At 40.6% G+C, this 18666-nt stretch overlaps 1 protein-coding gene across 1 annotated transcript in view; it reads right to left on the bottom strand.

Annotated features, from left to right (window-relative positions):
* Window positions 1-18666, bottom strand: part of NOTCH2 (notch receptor 2) — an 89000-nt gene that overhangs the window by 29369 nt on the left and 40965 nt on the right. The window contains exons 6-16 of the mRNA XM_087732629.1: window positions 16047-16280; window positions 15053-15208; window positions 13736-13924; window positions 12501-12614; window positions 11195-11308; window positions 7384-7617; window positions 6757-6867; window positions 4872-5064; window positions 2737-2882; window positions 2096-2215; window positions 1830-1982 (exon numbers count right to left, since the gene is read on the bottom strand). Of these exons, the coding sequence (XP_087588755.1) occupies window positions 1830-1982; window positions 2096-2215; window positions 2737-2882; window positions 4872-5064; window positions 6757-6867; window positions 7384-7617; window positions 11195-11308; window positions 12501-12614; window positions 13736-13924; window positions 15053-15208; window positions 16047-16280 (1764 nt within the window). The remainder of the gene's footprint in view (window positions 1-1829; window positions 1983-2095; window positions 2216-2736; window positions 2883-4871; window positions 5065-6756; window positions 6868-7383; window positions 7618-11194; window positions 11309-12500; window positions 12615-13735; window positions 13925-15052; window positions 15209-16046; window positions 16281-18666) is intronic.

The raw sequence follows: 18666 nt of genomic DNA, 5'->3' as shown, positions 1-18666 counted from the left end.
TTTTGATCTATGACTATCTTTAAGTGCTACCAAAATACAAACTTTAAAATGCAAATAGACCAAAAATTTGCAGTTCAACGTAAGTACAAGATCATTCTGTTCACTGGTAAATGAAGAAAACAGATGTGGAAGGTAATTAAAGCTCATTTATTGACTGAGAAATATGCTCACATGATAAAAAATTGTGTTATAAGAGACACACCTGCATCCATTTAAAGGTCATCTGACTACTGCAGAGAAAAAGCACATTCAAAGTGAGACCCCTGGCAGCTATAAAATGTTGTGTCTATGGCAGCCAGCCATTTATGATGGAAGCCAAAAGCTGCGCATTAATTTTCTGTGCCACACATTTACTGACAGAAAAAGGAGACTCGAGTATCAACTTTTCAGTAAGTTCTTGTTGTTGGAGGGTTTGTTTGCTTCATAGATTAAAGACATTTGGCTCAAGCCATGGAAGGTTTTTGTTATGCTAAATGAAATCAGCTGTGGCAGTAATTTGAAATTCCTCTTCAACTCATGGGTGTGCTGCCTAACAGACAAGATGGGATGAATCTCACAGCTCTCAGAACACTTAGGAATAGAGAGATTTCCCAGCTGTTCAAGAGAGAAAGATGAACACTTTACAAACATTTTTATCTTCAGACACCCACGTAAAAACTAACAGGACAAGCAATAATTTTGTTGGCCTCAGTAAGCAAAGCTCTGGGTCAATGCACCAACGTGTCATTTTTTGCACTGTACCTGTTTGCTCAGAAAGAGGCAATCAAAAGCTCAGGCTGAGCCAGATGTCTTGGAACTTCTTTCAGCAGTGCTGCTTTGGGGTCTCCCACGGTAACTTTTGCTAATAAGACTTGTTTGGATCCTTCTCTACAGCAGTCACAAATTTAAATTTTTTGCAATGCAAAACACAGCTCTCTAAATTCGTACCTAAAGTCTTTAAGACTTCAGTTTCTTTTTAAGCTATGCTAATAAAAAGTAGAGGTTTGGTTTTTTGATTTTTTTTTTTTTTTAAAGAGCCAGCCAGTTAAAATACTACAACATTGTGAACTCCTCCAAGGTTTGATAAAGCACTTTTCAGATAGTAACAGATGAACTTTTAAACACATGACACTTCTCAGGAGACTCTGATTTTATCTGAATGATACAGTCCATGCCCAGCAAGAAAAAGAAGTTACTATTTATTTGGTTTCCCTTGTAAACAGCAGTGTCAAGGGCATGAAATCAACATTTACTTTCTTGCAATTTAAACAATTTCAGTACTCATCAATGTACGGGCTATCCTCCTACAACTGATACCTATTCTGGAAGAGTGCCTTCCTGCTGCTTAATTAGCATTCAAATATGGATTAACTGGAACAGCAACAGGACCCACTCTTTCCAGAATATTAATGTCAGAGACATTTCAGGAAAGACTGCTATACCCCAGATTCTGACCACACCTCAATCAAGCTTAACATGGAAATACAGGTAAGCCCTGCAGTGTTACTTTAACTTTGTGTATTAAAATTTCAGGCAAATAGAATTCTTCATTTAACAGTGCTCCTTATTAAAGTATGTGAACTCTAAGGACCTTTTCAAGTTAAGAATCTGGGAACAACTCCTGCTATCAGTTAGAACACTGCAGTCCATTTCTAGCAGCTGAACATGATGGATTCTGACTGCCTCAAACATGCAAGTCTTACAAAGTTGAGGTTTGGGTTTTTTTTTTTCCTTTTTGGTAAGAGATTATAAGAGAACTTTCAGTATCTGTCAAATAGCAGTCATCAATAGCACAGCAAAATTATTTCTAGGAAAAACTGGAAAACACAGAATGATCTGCTGATACTCACTTGAAAGGCAGTCATCAATGTTACTGTCACAGTCTCCTCCAGTGAAGCCTGGCCGGCATTCACACAGGTAACTCCCTTGAATATTATGGCACAGAGCATGATTTTTGCAGGGCTTTGAGAGACATTCATCAATATCTACTGTACATCTCTCCCCTGAAACACAGAGAGTCCAGAAGTAAGACCCCCCCTCACGAGGCAATGGTCAAAAGGCTCAATGCCAATATTGCTCAGCATTGAAAGTACAGTATGTTCCCCATCCACATTACCTTCCCAGCCAGGGGCACATTGACAGGTGTAGCCTTCAGAGTCAGGAGATTCTTGGCAAATTCCCGAGTTCTCACAAGGATCAGGGGAACAAGGAGCAACCACTACCTGGCAATTCACACCTGGTGAGCAGAAGGGGAAAAACCAGGAGAGTATGCTGCTAAGAACTTGGTGCTTCTTGGAAGAATGAATAAAGAGATTGTAATTTGCATGATTATCCTACACAGCAGTGGACAGCACTTCCGTATTTGAAAAATCTAAGCAGAAGGAAAAGGAGATCAGAGCACTCCTCATGGGCTCAGTGGGTACCAGCAGACAAGCATGGTAATTCCGAGTTTAATGCCCCTTCAATTCCCAGTGCATTTATATATCTCAGTCTAACTTTCTTATGAAGAAAATTAAGCTGAGCTGCCACCAGGACATTTCTTAAGATGTCCAAACAAGGCTTAGATATGGTCTTACTAAGTATTCTACTACCGTATCATGTCTACATGAACTGACTGTAAGTTAACTTCATACAACGACAGCATTTCCCCTCTTGATTCCTATTTCCATGAAGTTTAATGAAAAGATTAAAATGGCATTAAGGGTGGAGTGAAGTGGAAAGGAAAAAGAGAGCAGAAACTTCTCTCTGAATTTTCACCTTTGAATCCTTTCCTACAGGTACATCTATATCCATTCAACAGATCCTCACAAGTTCCTCCGTTCTGGCATGGGTTTGATTTACATTCATTCGCTTCTGTTGAACAGTAATCTCCTATCCAGCCTGGGTCGCAGACACACTTGTACCTTCAAAGGCAAAAACAGCAGTAATTTTAGACCATTCTGAAATAACTCCTCTACCAGTTTCTCCTGCAGGTTAGTTTTGGAGAAAGAAGCAGAAGACCTCTCTTTAGGAGAGCCCTAAGTTACGTTTAGATTGCTTACCCCAGCTGTATGGTTTTAAAAATACTGAAAAAAATAAACCCTCCCTTAAAACCACACTTCCCTCCATTTCAGTTTTCACAAAGCGCTCAGTCAACCAGCAATATGTTTCTGCTTTGATAAGACCATCTCAACACATTTAAACAAAGACAAAAAAAAAAAAGATTAAAAAAAAGTGGAGGGGAACAATAGGTTCCAAAGATAACCAGACTGATTTAATACAAAGTAGTGGTTACAAATGAAAACAGCTGGCTGGGAGCAGAAGCAATCTTCTCCATCATGTTTCAAAATCTGAAGTAGAGCAGCACTCCCCACCCATATGACGTAGAACCGAGGACTTGGTGAATTACCCTGGACTCAGGCCACACAACACACACACTGGCCTCCCTCCCTGTCATGCAAACAAGACTTATTTTATCTGGCACCAAGCGTAAGGGGTACATGGGCATAAATATGAACACGGGTGACAGATGATAGACAAGATGAACCAAATCATTTGGTTTTCCAAGCTTACACGGAGGCTGAATTAGCAATAAAGGCAGCCTTCCTGCCAGCTCCAGGGAAAGTGCTGAATCCTGCCCTACAGAGCTACCCACAGTGTTAAATCGCTTCCTTGCCCAAGTGCTGACAACACTCTCCAGGACACAGCACACATATGGGAGGCACTGCTATTCCACGTACAGTTGGGAAGTTTCACAAACACAAGCCCTGCCTCCCCAAACCTTTTGACTCCCACAGGCCCTGCGCTCCAAGACTTATCATTACCAAAAAGAGGTCTGATTCAGGGCTCCTGAAATCAGCATTTGGTCTTCCTGGATGGGAAGATTCAGAAGCAACCACTGCCATCAAAATAGCCAGAAAGAGCTTTCCTTTTTTCTCTCAGGCATGCAACAGTGTGACTAAAGCTGACGAAATCTCAGCCTTGGATAAACTGTTCTAAGCCCAATATCGCTCTATCTCCTAGTGTCAAAAGTTGACTACCTGTTCCTTAATACAGAGTATTTGGGTAGCAAGAATGGCACTAGCCAAAAAAAATAGCCTCCACGCTCAACGTTTTAGAGTTTGATGGAATAGAATCATAGAATCATTAAGGTTGGAAAGGATCTCTGAGATCATCGAGTCCAACCAGTTAACCTAACTGCCAGGTCCACCTCTAAACCATGTCCCTAAGCACCACATCCACACGTTTTTTGAATACTTCCAGGGACTGTGATTGCACCACTTCCCTGGGCAGTCTGTTCCAATGCCTAACCACTCTCCCCGCGAAGAAATTTTTCCTAATATCTAATCTAAATCTCCCCTGGCACAACTTGAGGACATTTCCTCTCATCCTGTTTCTTGCTACCTGGGAGAAGAGACCAACCCCGACCTCACTACAACCTCCTTTCAGGTACTTGTAGAGAGTGAGAAGGTCTCCCCTCAGCCTCCTCTTCTCCAAACTAAACAACCCCAGCTCCCTCAGCCGCTCCTCATAAGAATGGGTAGCTGCTGCTCCCCAAAGATTCAATTTGGAACCATTTCTTTATTTTAATTGCATTCACTCTACTCACTTGAATTGCCAAACCCTCCCTTTAGACAGTGGCAGTCCACCCTGCACTACGTGCCCATGCAAAGAGAGCAAAGAATACAATGCAGGACAGAAAAACTTATGTTGAAACAGCACAGACTGCAGCTGGTGACTAAAGGTCTACACATTACTGTGATTACGTCATGGGCAGCAGATAAGTCTGGATCCTAATCTGAGAAATTAGAGAAAAATCAGAAACCTCAAGTCACGATGGAACTCTGGGCAAAGCAAAAAAAAAAAAAGTATAGAAGGCAGCAGGTAAGTTTAATGTGACAATAAGTACTTACCCACTAGTAATATGTGTGCAGTTGCCATGTACACAGGGATTACTAAGACAGCCATCTGCCTGTGACTGACAGTGAGGATGATGGTAACCTTCAGGACATACACATCGAAAGCTATTGACTTCATTTATACATGTTCCACCATTATGACAGGGGCTGGATGTACATTCATCAATGTCCACATTACAACGCGGGCCTAGGCAAAAAAACAAAAACAAAACCAAAATCAATACTTATTAAGTAGTATTTCTTATAAGAACATTTGCTTTGCACGTCTGCGAGAACATACACTGAGAGACAACTCAGTAAAGCCAATGCAGCGCAACAGATCTTGCATGCCTCTGTGCTTTAACTGAAGTCAAGAGAAGCATTTTTGAAAGATGCAGCACTTTTCTGTGCCTGGAAAACAGCACTTACACTCAACAAGTGTTTACAAACCATTCAAGAATCTCAACAGAATTCCACTAAAAAACACTGGTTAATATTCATTAGGAAGACAAAAATCACTCAACTGTATCATGCTTGGAACAAACCTCTTGAGCTCCACTTGTCATAGCCCTGCTCTTCTGCTTTGAAAGCACCTACCCTTTGAACAGCCAATACTGCCATACTGTCTGCAGTGAATATAGTTCTTGTGGTTTATTGCGCAAAAGGGACTCTAAAAAACACCGTTTCCTGTTTTGCCTGCCTCTGATTACGACTGCAAGATCCTTGAAGCAGTGACCATAAGATCTTGTGAGGCTGGAAAGCTAAACAAAGTGAATGTTGCAGTAAGTTGAAAGCATTTTTAACATAAGGAAAGGACAAAGTAATGAGCCCCCATGCAAGCCAGCTCTTTAAATACCGGAATATGCCAATTCATCATATTACTGAATTATTTTAACAGCATAACAGTAAGAAGTCCGGTAGGATAACAAATACAGTATGCCAGCAACAAAGAAGACTGAAAGGCAAGAGTGATCAGGATCATGCTTCTTCCTGTTCTGGGGACTGAAGAGTACCATCATGCCAGAGCCAAAGGAAGGAAGGAGCATCAGAAGTTTAGAAAGACGCCAAGAGAAAAGCACAAGACACATGAAACCCCTTAGTGCTATTTCTAATGCATTTCAGATCAATTGTAATTAAAATCATTCAGGAATAAACAGTAACAAACGTGATGAGAAAACTGTTATAAACAGTACCAACTGCCTTACAACAATTATTTTATGAGCATATTACCCTACATGGCTCAAAACATATTAAGTCCATTATAAACAGTGCTGAGATGTTCTTTAGTAATCAGAAATAGTCCTGATGTAGATCTACAGTTCTAAGCATGAATCCAAAAGTGCCTAAAAGCCTCTTTTTTCAGCCCTACTTTTACTGTATTAGATAAGTCTTTATAATTTAAGAAGGAAACAGAAGAGAACACATTATGAAAGGGAAGTACTGAAAAAAGCAGGTTATTCAGCTGGAGACTTCAGAGTGGAGAGCAGCTCATTAGAACACTGAGTTAATGCTTTGCTTTGACAGAAAGAGCAATACTGTTCATGGTCAAAGCCCAAGGTACTGTCTAATCAAACACCTCTCTATACTGTCCACAATGTCTTTGTCCCTGGAAAGAAGCTGTAAATAATAAACCAAAGTCACATGGGTTTATTTGTTATAAAACCAAGAACCATGAATTGGACATAATTACCTAACAAGAATGGCATTTCACAGCACAGATTAGGCCATTTTTCTGCTTGGTAGAACTTGCTGTAATGTAAGACGCTGAGATTCAAAGATTAGAAGGATTTACTGAGATACTAACTGAACCCCTTGCAGTCAGTCTGCAAAGAACAGCTTCCTTAGCTACCCAGATAACTATCTTCAAAACAACTCAAAGCTATCAGGTAGCTGACTTTACCTGTAAATCCAGGTTTGCAAGCACAATTGTAGCGATTAATGCCATCAATACAGTCCCCATGAATGCACGGGTTACTTGCACAGTCATCGAAGTTATTTTCACAGTTCACTCCTGGAAAAAAAATGTAGACGAATAAGGAGGCCAAATCTTACAAGGAAGGCAACAAAACTATTTCCCAGAATCAGCCAAATTAAGAATCCCACCTGCTTCAAAGTTACACATGCATCGGTGCAACTTAAACAGGTGATGATGCAGAAGCACTGCGACACCAGGGAATGTCACCTGAGTCACTGGGTGCTGACTGAATATGACCCTAAACTTGTACTAAATGTTTAAACAAAAGAATAAACCGTTTTGAACACCATACCTCATTTTTTTACTGCATGCTTGAATTTTGGGAGTAAAGAGGAGGTAAATTTTTCCAAGACGAGTTGCAGCACCAGTAAGGGTTAGGCAATCCACACAAACACACCAAAAGTGAGCAAGGAAAAGTAATGTGAAAGTGATATTCTCATACCATAAGCTTATCTCTGTATGCAATTTAGCACACACCAGAGCACACATAAGAAATAATTAAATGCTTGAATTCTGTTAGAATCCAATCGTTCCACTTGTGCTTTTATGTACCTGAAGTGCCCAGCAAACAGTTGCATTGGTAGCCATTCACCAAATCAATGCAGCGCCCTTGATGGAGGCAAGGATTGCTGTGGCATTCATCGATCTGCTCACTGCATATGGCACCCATGTAGCCAGGATTGCATATACATGTGTATGAATCAATTCCATCTTGACATTCCCCATGGTGGCAAGGATCAGGATCACAGTTGTTGATATTCTCCTCGCACAGAAGGCCAGTAAAACCTAAGGAAAAACGATGAACAGGAGTAATTAAGAAGTTAACTGGTATGATACTGCAGTGAATATAATGCAAATATAGAAAGAATCTTATTAAGAATTAGCAAAGTAGCAGACAGCACAAAGGGTAACTGGGCATCTCAACTGCTATGCATTTTCCAGCCCTGGAAAACACCACTCTTCCACTGCTTACAGCATTACAGAACGTCTTGCATGGAGAATCCTGGCATTGGAAGCGGTTACCTTCAGTTTATTCATAACCGTAGCAATGAGAGGAAACATGTAAATCTCCATGAGAAATATTTACTCACATCAGTATAAACTATCTGAAGGCACTCTCCTGTCATTATTTCCTCTACACAATACCAGGGGGGTTGACTTTTTTAGTATGAGAAATTACTACAAAGATGCTGCAGAAACCTTCCCAAGGGAACTCCCTTGGCTCATGTCAAACCTTCTGCAGCTCTGCTTATTAAAAAGTTTCTTGCCCCTCTCATTGGGAAACCTTTCAGTAACTCCAATCAAGCACCAACTGCAAATTTATGAAAGACTGCATGCAACCTCTTCAGTTAGGAGCAATGAAACAAGCAGCAATTTGGCCTGTTTCATTCTGCTTCAGCTGGGAAACATCCTGAGCAACGGAGAAGGACAGAATCTATTCACCAGAAGGGCTAAAACAACGGTTCAGGAAGCTCAGAGCAGCAAACAACTCCCTCAAGAGCCCTGTTTTTCGTGATGGAGCAGAGCTATATGAAACAGGGACAATTTAAAATAAATGGTTTCCAGAGATGAGGTTGTGGAGCAACAGCTCACACTGCCTTCCAGCAGCTGGAGATTAGGAAGGTAGAACTTCAAATTTCAAACACCAACTGGAGACTGATACAAACCAAGCTGCAGGGAATTTCAACAGCTGAAGAGTGATTCTCACCTGAGTATTATAAGTGGATAACAGGCTCCCCATTTTTCATACAGGTTTGTGGTTATTTCTCTGGTCAAACATACCAGGTGACGGCTAACATTTCCAAGTTCTGCGAACGTATGCATGGATGAATGGGTGTGGAAGTAGGTGGGGAGAGGGAAGGGAAGCTAGTTAAGAGAGATGGATATAAAAAGATGTTAGGGAAGGAAGAAAAACAAACTGGTAAGAGGATGAACAGTGGCAAAAAAAAAAAAGAGGGCAGAGGCAAAGAAGAGAAGAAAGACCTAAGACAACTCAAGAAAAGAAAAGCCATGATCTACCACTGGGAAGGAGAAGTGGAATAATGCCAGAAGGGAAAGAAAAGACAAAAAGCAAGCAGTAAATAGAGCTATCTGTACAGCATTTGGCCAAACATTTTGCAGTTTTCAATCACTTCGGCAGCTGGCGATTACCATTCAGGGAACACATATCACTCATAATATGAGATTAGAGCAAGAACATACTCAAACATTATTTTCCAGTAACTGACCTGCCCCAATGATGAATTCTGCATTTCAGTCTTATAGAAGGCTGTCAATATTAAATATAATACTTAGCATACATTTGTTCAAAAAATTGTTAGCTTGCCTCCTATTGTAGCTCAACTGAACCACTTAAAGATCAGATATATTTCTCGATCTCTTAACTGAACATACCTTACTGAGATAGGATTTCCCTCTTTGCAGACAAGAGTTAGACTAGAAAAAAACACTTGAGTATAGAACATAAGAATCCCTCAGGACAGAAAAAAGGCCTAGTACAGAGTGCCTCTTCCATTTTCAGCCAAAGTACTAACCAAGGATTTTACTACGAGCTGCTGCTTCAGTAACATACATTTGGTTGCTTTCAGCCTGTTCCTTGAAAATGCTCCATACATCAAGTGACAAGAGGAAACGGCCTCAAGATGCACCAGGAGAGGTTTAGGTTGGATATTAGGAAAAATTTCTTCAGCGAAAGGGTTGTCAGGCACAAGTTCCACAGGCTGCCCAGGGAAGTGGTGGAGTCCCCATCCCTGGAGGTATTTAAAAGCCGTGTAGATGTGGTGCTTAGGGACATGGTTTAGTGGTGGACTTGGCAGTGCTGGGTTAACGGTTGGACTTGATGATCTCAAAGGTCTTTTCCAACCTAAATGATTCTATGATCATGTGCCTTCATGGAAGGAGCAGTCTTCCCTTATCATCTGGGAAACCTAGGATTTCTGTATTCAAGTGGTTCCAGCAGTTTAGGGCCCAAATTCAGAAATTGCTTTTCAAGGCACAGCTCTCCACACTGTCCTCCACTACACGACCCAAAACCCTCCTACACCTGATAAGCTCTGCACTCTTGGTGAATGAAAGCAACCAGACCACACCCTAGCTTAAGAAAGACCTTCTATGGTAGTTTCCAAGTTTGGAGAAGATCTGAGCTTTTTCTTCTTTTTGCAAGTGTCAGCTTATTCTGTCACATGCAGTAATCAAAAGGAGAATTCTGACAATAATAATTATTCCTCTGCTGATTAGAACTACTGCATTCCCCTACTTGCAACAAATTCATTGTTTCTTCAGGCACTTTGGGGAAGGGCGAGAGGGTGTGTGTGAAAAGACTGGGGATGAATTTTTAGGGTAATCTCTGTTATATTACATATAGCACAGAATAAATTAGTGAAGTCGAATTTGCCTTAACAATTTGATTACTGGAATGATTCAAAATGAGAAAAATTGCATATAAGTCTAGCCAACCTAACAGCACATTTCTGGGAGAAAGTAGCTCCAGGAATTGTTCAGCCTCTTCCCTAATAGAAGAGCTAAAGCCAATGCATTCCATGCCTGAATCTGTGTCATGAGCAATGCATCAGGCACCATTAACTGAAAGCAACCAAAAATCATTCCTTACTGAGAATTTAAGTGTCCATACCCTCTTATTTGACCAGATGTAAAAATTAAGATAAAATATATCTACATCACTCCTAGAGGTCTGAAGATAAGAAAATCCCATAATTAAACCTGACGCTTCTAAATGTGTAGCTAACCAAGCAGTAAAGGAATTCAGTGCATTCAAAAAAAACACCTCAGTTCCATCCACAGCTCTGTCAAAATTTCTGCATGATGCTTGACAAATCATTTTAACTACATTCTGGCAGGCAGCTACTGTGTGGTATTTCTTCCAGTGGACACAATTCTTACTGCATTTCCATCTTCCACTTTTGACATAAAATAGCCTGACACAACAGAAATCAGAATATGCAATAGTACTGCTCTGTCCATCTCTTGTTCTTCAACTGTATATACTACATAATCTGACTTGGAAGAAAGAAAGGTAAGTCACAGATAAAAGGCTTCACACTGCTGTTTTTCCACTCGTGAATTCCATAGTCAATACAGAAGAAGCTGTCACCTTCTGGGAAGTAAGAGACGGCACTGAAAGAGGGAGGCCAGAACTCCCATCAATTGTGAACTTACTGCTGTCACAAGTGAAAGGCTTTCTGTACTTAAATGCTATTCTATGCCACAAAGGAGCAGACAAAGCTTTGCAACAAACAAGCAGTATTTCAGAGAAAGAAAGAGCGCTGACACTTCTTTGACCACCCCTTTATGTATTTAGGTTACACGCGATCTCCAGTCCAGGGGCTCTGAACACAAGACTAACCTGTGGCACACTGGCACTCATAGCCATTGGGATGGTCGATACATTTGGCTCCGTTGAGACACGGCGTGCTGGAGCAGTCATCTATATCAATCTGACACACGGCACCACTGAATCCTGAAGGGCAGAAAAAAAAAAAGATGAAAATCCAGATGTAATTTGAAGTAGTTAATCTAAACAGCTGCACTGTCAGGAATTATTTATTAGTGAATCCTTAAAACCACCCAAATGTAAGCCCAGTATATCTAAACTCAATTGCATCATTAAGCACACACACTACACCCTGGGTGGGTTGGTTCCTCGTCCAAACCACCAGCCAAAACATAGTTTCTATCGTCCAGGTCAAAAGAGCTTCAGCTTGAAAACTGAGATGGCCAAGTCAAACAGAAGTAAAGCAGATGGAGCACAAGTGGTGTCCACCACTGGACAGTATGCCTGTCTATAAAACTGAGAGGCCACCAATAAAAACTTTCAAGTAATCAAAGTAAGTAACTTAAAATGAAACAATAATGCATACATCGCTAGAGCCTCCAGACTAGAATTACTACAGCAGTGTGGAATATGGTACAATACAGCACTGTCTCTTTCAATACACTTGCTGAAATAGTTAACAAACTATCAATAGGTTATCTCACATGATGCAGATCCTTAGGCACGTCAAGAAAAAAAATATAAACTCCAGGAATGTTTCTTGGAGGAAGGAACCAAAGGAGGAGCCAGAACATTGTTACTCAATAAGAAGAGATGCAGAGCAGGCTTTTGTCAAGTATATTCTGACCTCAAAACTTTTTGTCGGCCATCAGGACGACAAGTGATGTTTACCCTACAGCTAACACAGATCTCTCAGCTCAGCATTTGTCCTTCTTTTCTGAAGTGGAGACCCAATCCACCTCCCTCCTCATGCATGCAACATAAGTTATACTGATGCAAAAACAGCTTCTGCCTAAAAACCTCAGAAAAAGACAAAAAGCAGGCAGAGGCCCTGATTTTTAAAATGTATTTAGAATTACTCATCTATATCCGACTATAATGTCCACAATAACAGAAGTTCTTGCTGCCAACTACCCTTTAAGGTGAGACATCCAACTGTACGCTTCTCAGCACTTATATCCAGTTGCAAGCACAGTCCTACTGCAACCAATACCTGTCTATTTGTATTTACCAGTGATTGCAACTCACTCATTCAAACAGATGCTGCACTAAGACAACAGAAACTCACAAGAAATACACTGCCTGCAACCTCTCACTGGTTATCTATGCAGTTCTTGGTAAGGTGAAGCAGGAAAAGCTTCCAAAAATAAATACTTACCAGGAGGACAGACACAGAGGAAGCGGTTTACTTTATCAAGACACTCTCCATTGTTCACACAGGGATTACTTAGACACTCATCAATATCTTCTTCACAGTGAACACCTTTAAAACCTGTTTAAAAAAAAGAAGAGGAGGTGACTGAAGGCCTTAGAAAGTGCCCTTATGAGTATAACTGTCTCTCATACCAGTGCTGAAAGTCTAAGCCTAGTTTCATTGCAAGTTTGCAGTTTGGACAGAACCTACAAGGTAAGAACATACACCAGAGGTTGAAAATGGATGTTGAATGTGTATTTTTCACAGCTGCTGAACATGCTCACTTAACCAGCAGTAACAGGAGAAGTTTGTGCTGAATTCACATCTAATGTTTTCTTCCACTTGATGAGAAGGGGTTATGTTTTAACACTTGGGAAGATATCAATATATTTGGGTACGCACCAATGCAAGGTAAAAGGTAGAGAAACAAACACTAAAAAGCTAAAAAGTCTTGAGCTAAAATTAATGACAGAGTAAAACAAAAAAATAAAAACATTAAGAAGGGTGAAATACTTGGGACTAGAGTTCCACTTTTCAAAACAGATCAGATATTAATAAAAACTCATTCTAGTTTTCATGGTATCAGCTGATCACCTGCAGGGGTCACAATTCTTTCATCATACTTTATAAGACTGTGCAACTGGCAACTTACACCCTTTTCTTCTTTTACCACTTTCTATCAGAAAGGAAAATAGCAGACTACGTAGGTCATTGGTATGCTGGACATGTAAATTTTACAAGCATGATTTCAATCAACTAACTTTTTTACAGTTATTTCCTCAGGTTGATGGGAGCTTGCATCATTTGGATATTTTAAGCAGAGAAAAAACCCAAACACTATTATCCCAAATCATCATATACGTATCTCAAAACACACTCTCTTAAAATTTGCACTTGCTTTACTTTCACAAAGTTTCTGCGCATGCACTTTACTGGGTATAGTAACAAATACGTTCATGTATACTCCAGGTCAGAATGCTAACTTCCTTTGCTGATGTAGCGATTGGTTTCTCTCTCAATCCTCTAATTGCTTTCTCCTTTCCCCACACAAATGCCAAGTCCTCCTGGCTGGTGCCGCCACAGCAAACTCTCTCTCACTGTTTCATTTAGCCTCACCCCTTTGCAATTTTGTGTTCCACCTCAGCAGAGCTGGCAACCCTCCCTGTGCTCTGCCTTCTTTTGTCGGAAACCCCTCTCACCTGGCATACAGAGACACGTGAATCCTCCGATTTTATCCAGGCAGGTGGCATCATTTTGGCACGGATTCGAATGGCATTCATTGATGTCCATTTCACAACGAGGTCCTGTGTAGCCCTTCAAACACTCACAGTGGAAAGAGCCTTCTGTGTTTACGCATTTCCCAGCATGTTCACACGGATTGCTGTTTGCTGCAAGAAACATACACACGTGTGCATGTCAAAACCCCTCCCTGGAGCAGGAAAGCCACAGCATTCTTCATTAGTCATGGTCCTTTCCAGTGGTCATTTCTTTCTGGCAAGTAATACTGGGGAAAGACTGTTTATCCTTCTGGGGAAGGACTACTATGACTGAAGAAAACATGTGGCTGTTACTTGCCTGTCAGAGGCAAAAAGAAAGATTGCCGTCATTACCAATGGACCAAAGGAGCAACTCTGGTCCGTGTTACTAATGACATTTCTTAAGAGGAGAGTATCAGCTAGCAGGGATTAGAGAATTAATGATGCTTTCAAGGCCTTATCTTTAGATCATCTTTTACATTTACTTCACTCCTGAGGCTGACAAGATGCCGCCACAGCCACAAAACAAGCAAACTAGTTCTTCGTGTGTTTTCAAAAAGGAAGAGCACTCTTGTCCAAGGCAGACTGAGGAACGAAATTCAGAGAAGAGCTTCTTTCCAGAACTTCCATGAGTGCTGGTTAGGTATTACCTTCATGCATCACACTCTAGAAATATAAACTAGCATTCACAAACTTATAAGCAAGTTTGTGAGAGTCCAGCTAATCCCCAAAACAACACAATAGCATGATATCAGAGAACTACAGCTTTAAAGGCCCAGGTGGTCACCAGTCTCAGAAGGCAGTCAAAAGATCCAGCCATGTTCTGGCTGTCCAACACCCTTGATATATTACTACCAAGGCAGGAGCTGCAACAGCTCCCACACAAACTGCGGTACTTCTGCTGTACACTGCAGTTCTAAGGGTCAGCTTAATTATCGCATCTGTTTGCATGCACTCCTCGCACAATGCTAAAGCCCTCTTGCACAACGAAGAATGGTTAAGCATCTCGCTGCTTTTCATATTCCAGAGGCTAACAGTGCAAACATGGACAGCTATGCTGACTCAGCCCTTTGCCCCAAGTCTCACACAAGATTTAAAACTCATCTAAAGACACTGAAATGGAAGGGGGAGAGCATGAAAGGAGTCGCACTTATGTTGAGAAGCTATGACAAAATGTGTATTCTTGCCCCTGTGTTAGTTCATAAAGCAAACGACCCAACTCCCTGTTTGTGTCCTCAGAAACAGCAAAGAGAAACTCACCCATTGCACATTCGTCCACATCCTCAGTGCAGTCTGCTCCCTTATGGCCTTGAGGACAGGTGCAGATATAGTGTCCATTCACAGGATTGGTATCACACAGAGCACCCTTCTGGCATGGATTGCTAACGCATGCATCATCCAAGTGGCACAGAAGACCTAGAGAAGCATCCAAGAGTTTATTCAAAAAAGTGAGATATAGCAGTCAGACTTTATGTTACACAATCAAATCCTCTGACCTGATATTTCAAATAGACACTCCCACAGCCAGAAGCTTGAGCAATATTTTATAGGCTTCAACATATAGACTACCACAGGGATTTCACCACATGCTAATAAAACATTATATTTAAATATAGATTCTGCGACTTCAGAGGCATCTCCGACACTTCTGGAGCAGTACAATGGCTTACTATTACCAAAATCTCCTCCTTGGAGCAGTTAACTAACTCTTCTCTCTAACCAGCATGATGATATTTCTGAGAGCTGAAAACACAGGTGCACATGAAGCTCACTTTCTTAATTCAGATATGCTGATCACTTGTATTTCTGAGTAGTAGTTAGGAGACCTTCATATTTTTACCTACCATACAACAGCAAATTTTCCACTATACCAGTAAGGGCATCGACACTCACGCAAATATATCTAAATTTGCCTTCTAGACTTTTAAGTACAATTATCATTAGTGGCACAGAGCAAGTCAGCTTCACGCATAACTTCTCAGGCAAATACAGGTCCTGCTAAGCACTAGAAAAAGATCTGCTTTCCTTGCAATCTGAACTGTAATAAGTTTGTCTTCCAGCCAAATACAAATACTTCTTTGTCCCAAGCTACAGAGGTTTAAAAGGTCTTTGCTTGTGGATAGTATGTTTCCTTTTGTTCTTCCTGGTTTGGTCGCAAAGTGCATAAAATAAACACACCGCTTGAAGCAAACGTGTAAACTTCAGGAAGTATCTTCTATTAAGTGCCAGACCTATGCAAGTTTTCTGCCCTTACCTGCCTTCCCTTCTGGACAAATGCATGAAAAAGAAGCCACTCGATCAATGCAAGTAGATCCATTAGCACAGGAGGCAGTGAAGCAATCATCAATGTTCTTACTGCAGTCGTCCCCACTCCAACCATTGACACAGACACAGGCATAGCCTCCATTGTGGTTGGTGCAGGTACCTCCATTCTGACAAGCATTGGGCTGGAGCTGACATTCATCAACGTCTTCAGTGCAAAACTGGCCTGATGCACAGAAAGAAATAAGTTTAATAAAAATTCAGACACTCAGACAGAAGATTCTTGCACAGACAACACAAGCAAGGGAAATGCTGTAGTCCAATTTGATTGCCACTTCTTATTTCTAGGATATTTGAGCCTGAGAAATTCCAACAACACTGTCATCAAATTAGGCAAAGAAAACTAGCACCCCTAAATGACCCCAAAGTAGGAGCTTAACTGCAAATAACTTCAAAAAGGCACAGTGTGAGAGCCAGCAGGCAGCCCGCAGTATATGAGGATACATCTGCGAGGATGTGAGAAGCATAAAGAATGAAGGCCTGCCTGCAGAGCAGCCAGAGGGACTAAGAAGAGGGAAGTTGGCCTCACAAGAAAGTCTTGGCCAAAGTAGTGTCAACAGGCCAGCAGCAAAGTGAGTCTTGCCAGGAGAACTTAATTCTTTTCTATATAATTATGCAATAAATATTATTTGATGAGGAAGAAGAGAATTCTTGAGACTCTTCTACCTAAAATACTCATTTTCCTTCCCCCAGGTATTTCCACAGACAACCACAGATAGCTGGGGTTTTCTTGGTTATTGGTTGTGGGGGGTTTTTTTGTTGTTTGTTGTTTTTTTTTTCCTTTCCAGACAAACTAAATACTCTAATAAAACGCTTTAATGACCGGAGATATTGGAGGGAACAAAACAAATGTACACTCTTTCAGGGAGTTTTAAGGAAAATGACCACTGGACCACTAAGTATGAAATCAGTTTCAAGGGATACTGAATTTCACAGTCACATCTATAGGAAGCTCTGCAATTCACATTTACTAAAGTATTTATTTATCCAAATCCATCTTGCTTTGACATCAAGATCCAGAGAACCTACCACTTGCATCAATATTTTGTTTCAACACTTATTCATCTTCCCGATTAAAGTTTGGTGGTTTCCTTTCAAGCTAAAATTGTTTAAAGTTTCAAGTCATTCATTCTTATTTTGCGTTTCTTGAGCAGATAAAACCTAATGGCTAAGCACCAGCTAATTTCTTCCCAGGCTGGCATATGGGTGCACATGTGCAATCATGAAGTACTGGTCACAGTCCACAATCTTCTTTTTGATAAACTATTTCTCCCCTTTCTGTTAAGAACTCTCTAGCACTGAAAGCTTGCTTTTTTTTTTTTTTACGCTTCCTTATAACTTGCTTTTACCACCCATCCTAAAATGTTGATACGATGTGTGTAGGAACAGAAGACCACCCTTTATCAGAAAATAAGATGAGATTTGTTTGATGTGACCTTCTGCACCCCGCCGCCAGCTGACTTCATCACCTCCCTCACTAGCTTGCAGCAGCTTTCCATTATTTGGGTCAAGACTCTTAAGTAACTGTGTTGCAACTAGCAAGATCCTCCCATTTGTCACCTCCAGCTACTGTACAAGCTGCACGCTTGCATTTGCCTGGAATTCCCCCCGTATTCCAAGAATAAGAAATTCAACAGCAGGCCACAGATCTTCCCTGCCAATTTGCCTAGGCTCCAGTTTATTCAGGTTTGACAATTTTAAAGTACTTATTAGATGTTGCTTAATAGGCACCTTGTTTATTAACGGCCCAGAAATTATGATGCAAGTGCACACACACACCCTCCTCCAATACATGGAACTGAACCATTTATTGTTGGCAGGAATGTAAAAATGTTCAGTCTTAACCATCTCCATCTACTATATCCAAACCACGATTCCTTTTGTTTTTAAAGTATTTAAATAAACCTTAGCCTTTGGTCCTGTGAGCTCTGGACTTTTTCCCTTAGTGGCAAAGAAATAAAATTATTAAAAAAAAAAAAAAGTTGCACAACTGACTTTGTTCTGTGCACGTGTTCCTTCCTTCAGCAGGACTACTTCAAAACAAGAATTTTATCACTTGAAAAAATATAATAAAATTTTAACAGCAATAACAATTACAATAGAGTTTTCAGAATTAATCCTCACTTCCCAGTTTACTTAGTAAAACAGTTGGGGGGAAATCTAACACTTCATTTTTTTTTTTAGCTGCAAAACATAGCTCTTTACATTATGAAAAAACAAAACCATGCATTTGTCATAGTAGAAGTCATTTGTTCATTAGCTTTCGATATTAGCTTATCAGTAACCAAACTGAAAAGAGTCAGTTATCTCAGACTGGTTCCTAGTAGTCACGCATATCTCGCAACTCAACACAATTGACTTCCTTTTAAAAAAATAATCAAGGCGTTATTTGCTTATTATAAAAGCAATTTTCCTTCTTTTCTTGGAGGGGGCCCAACCCAGATCAAAGAACGTACTCTCTGACGAACACTCATGCGTAGCGTAATCATTTTGCAGAAGCGTTCTTGCAGCATTTACATCCTCCTTTTGACTGCAGCCAGTTTAAACTCGGT

The sequence above is a fragment of the Nipponia nippon genome, unplaced genomic scaffold (genome assembly GCF_047370975.1).
Source record: "Nipponia nippon isolate SJK-2023a ecotype South Korea unplaced genomic scaffold, ASM4737097v1 scaffold_5, whole genome shotgun sequence".
Lineage (NCBI taxonomy): Eukaryota > Metazoa > Chordata > Aves > Pelecaniformes > Threskiornithidae > Nipponia > Nipponia nippon.
This window is presented reverse-complemented; position numbering and strand designations above follow the sequence as displayed.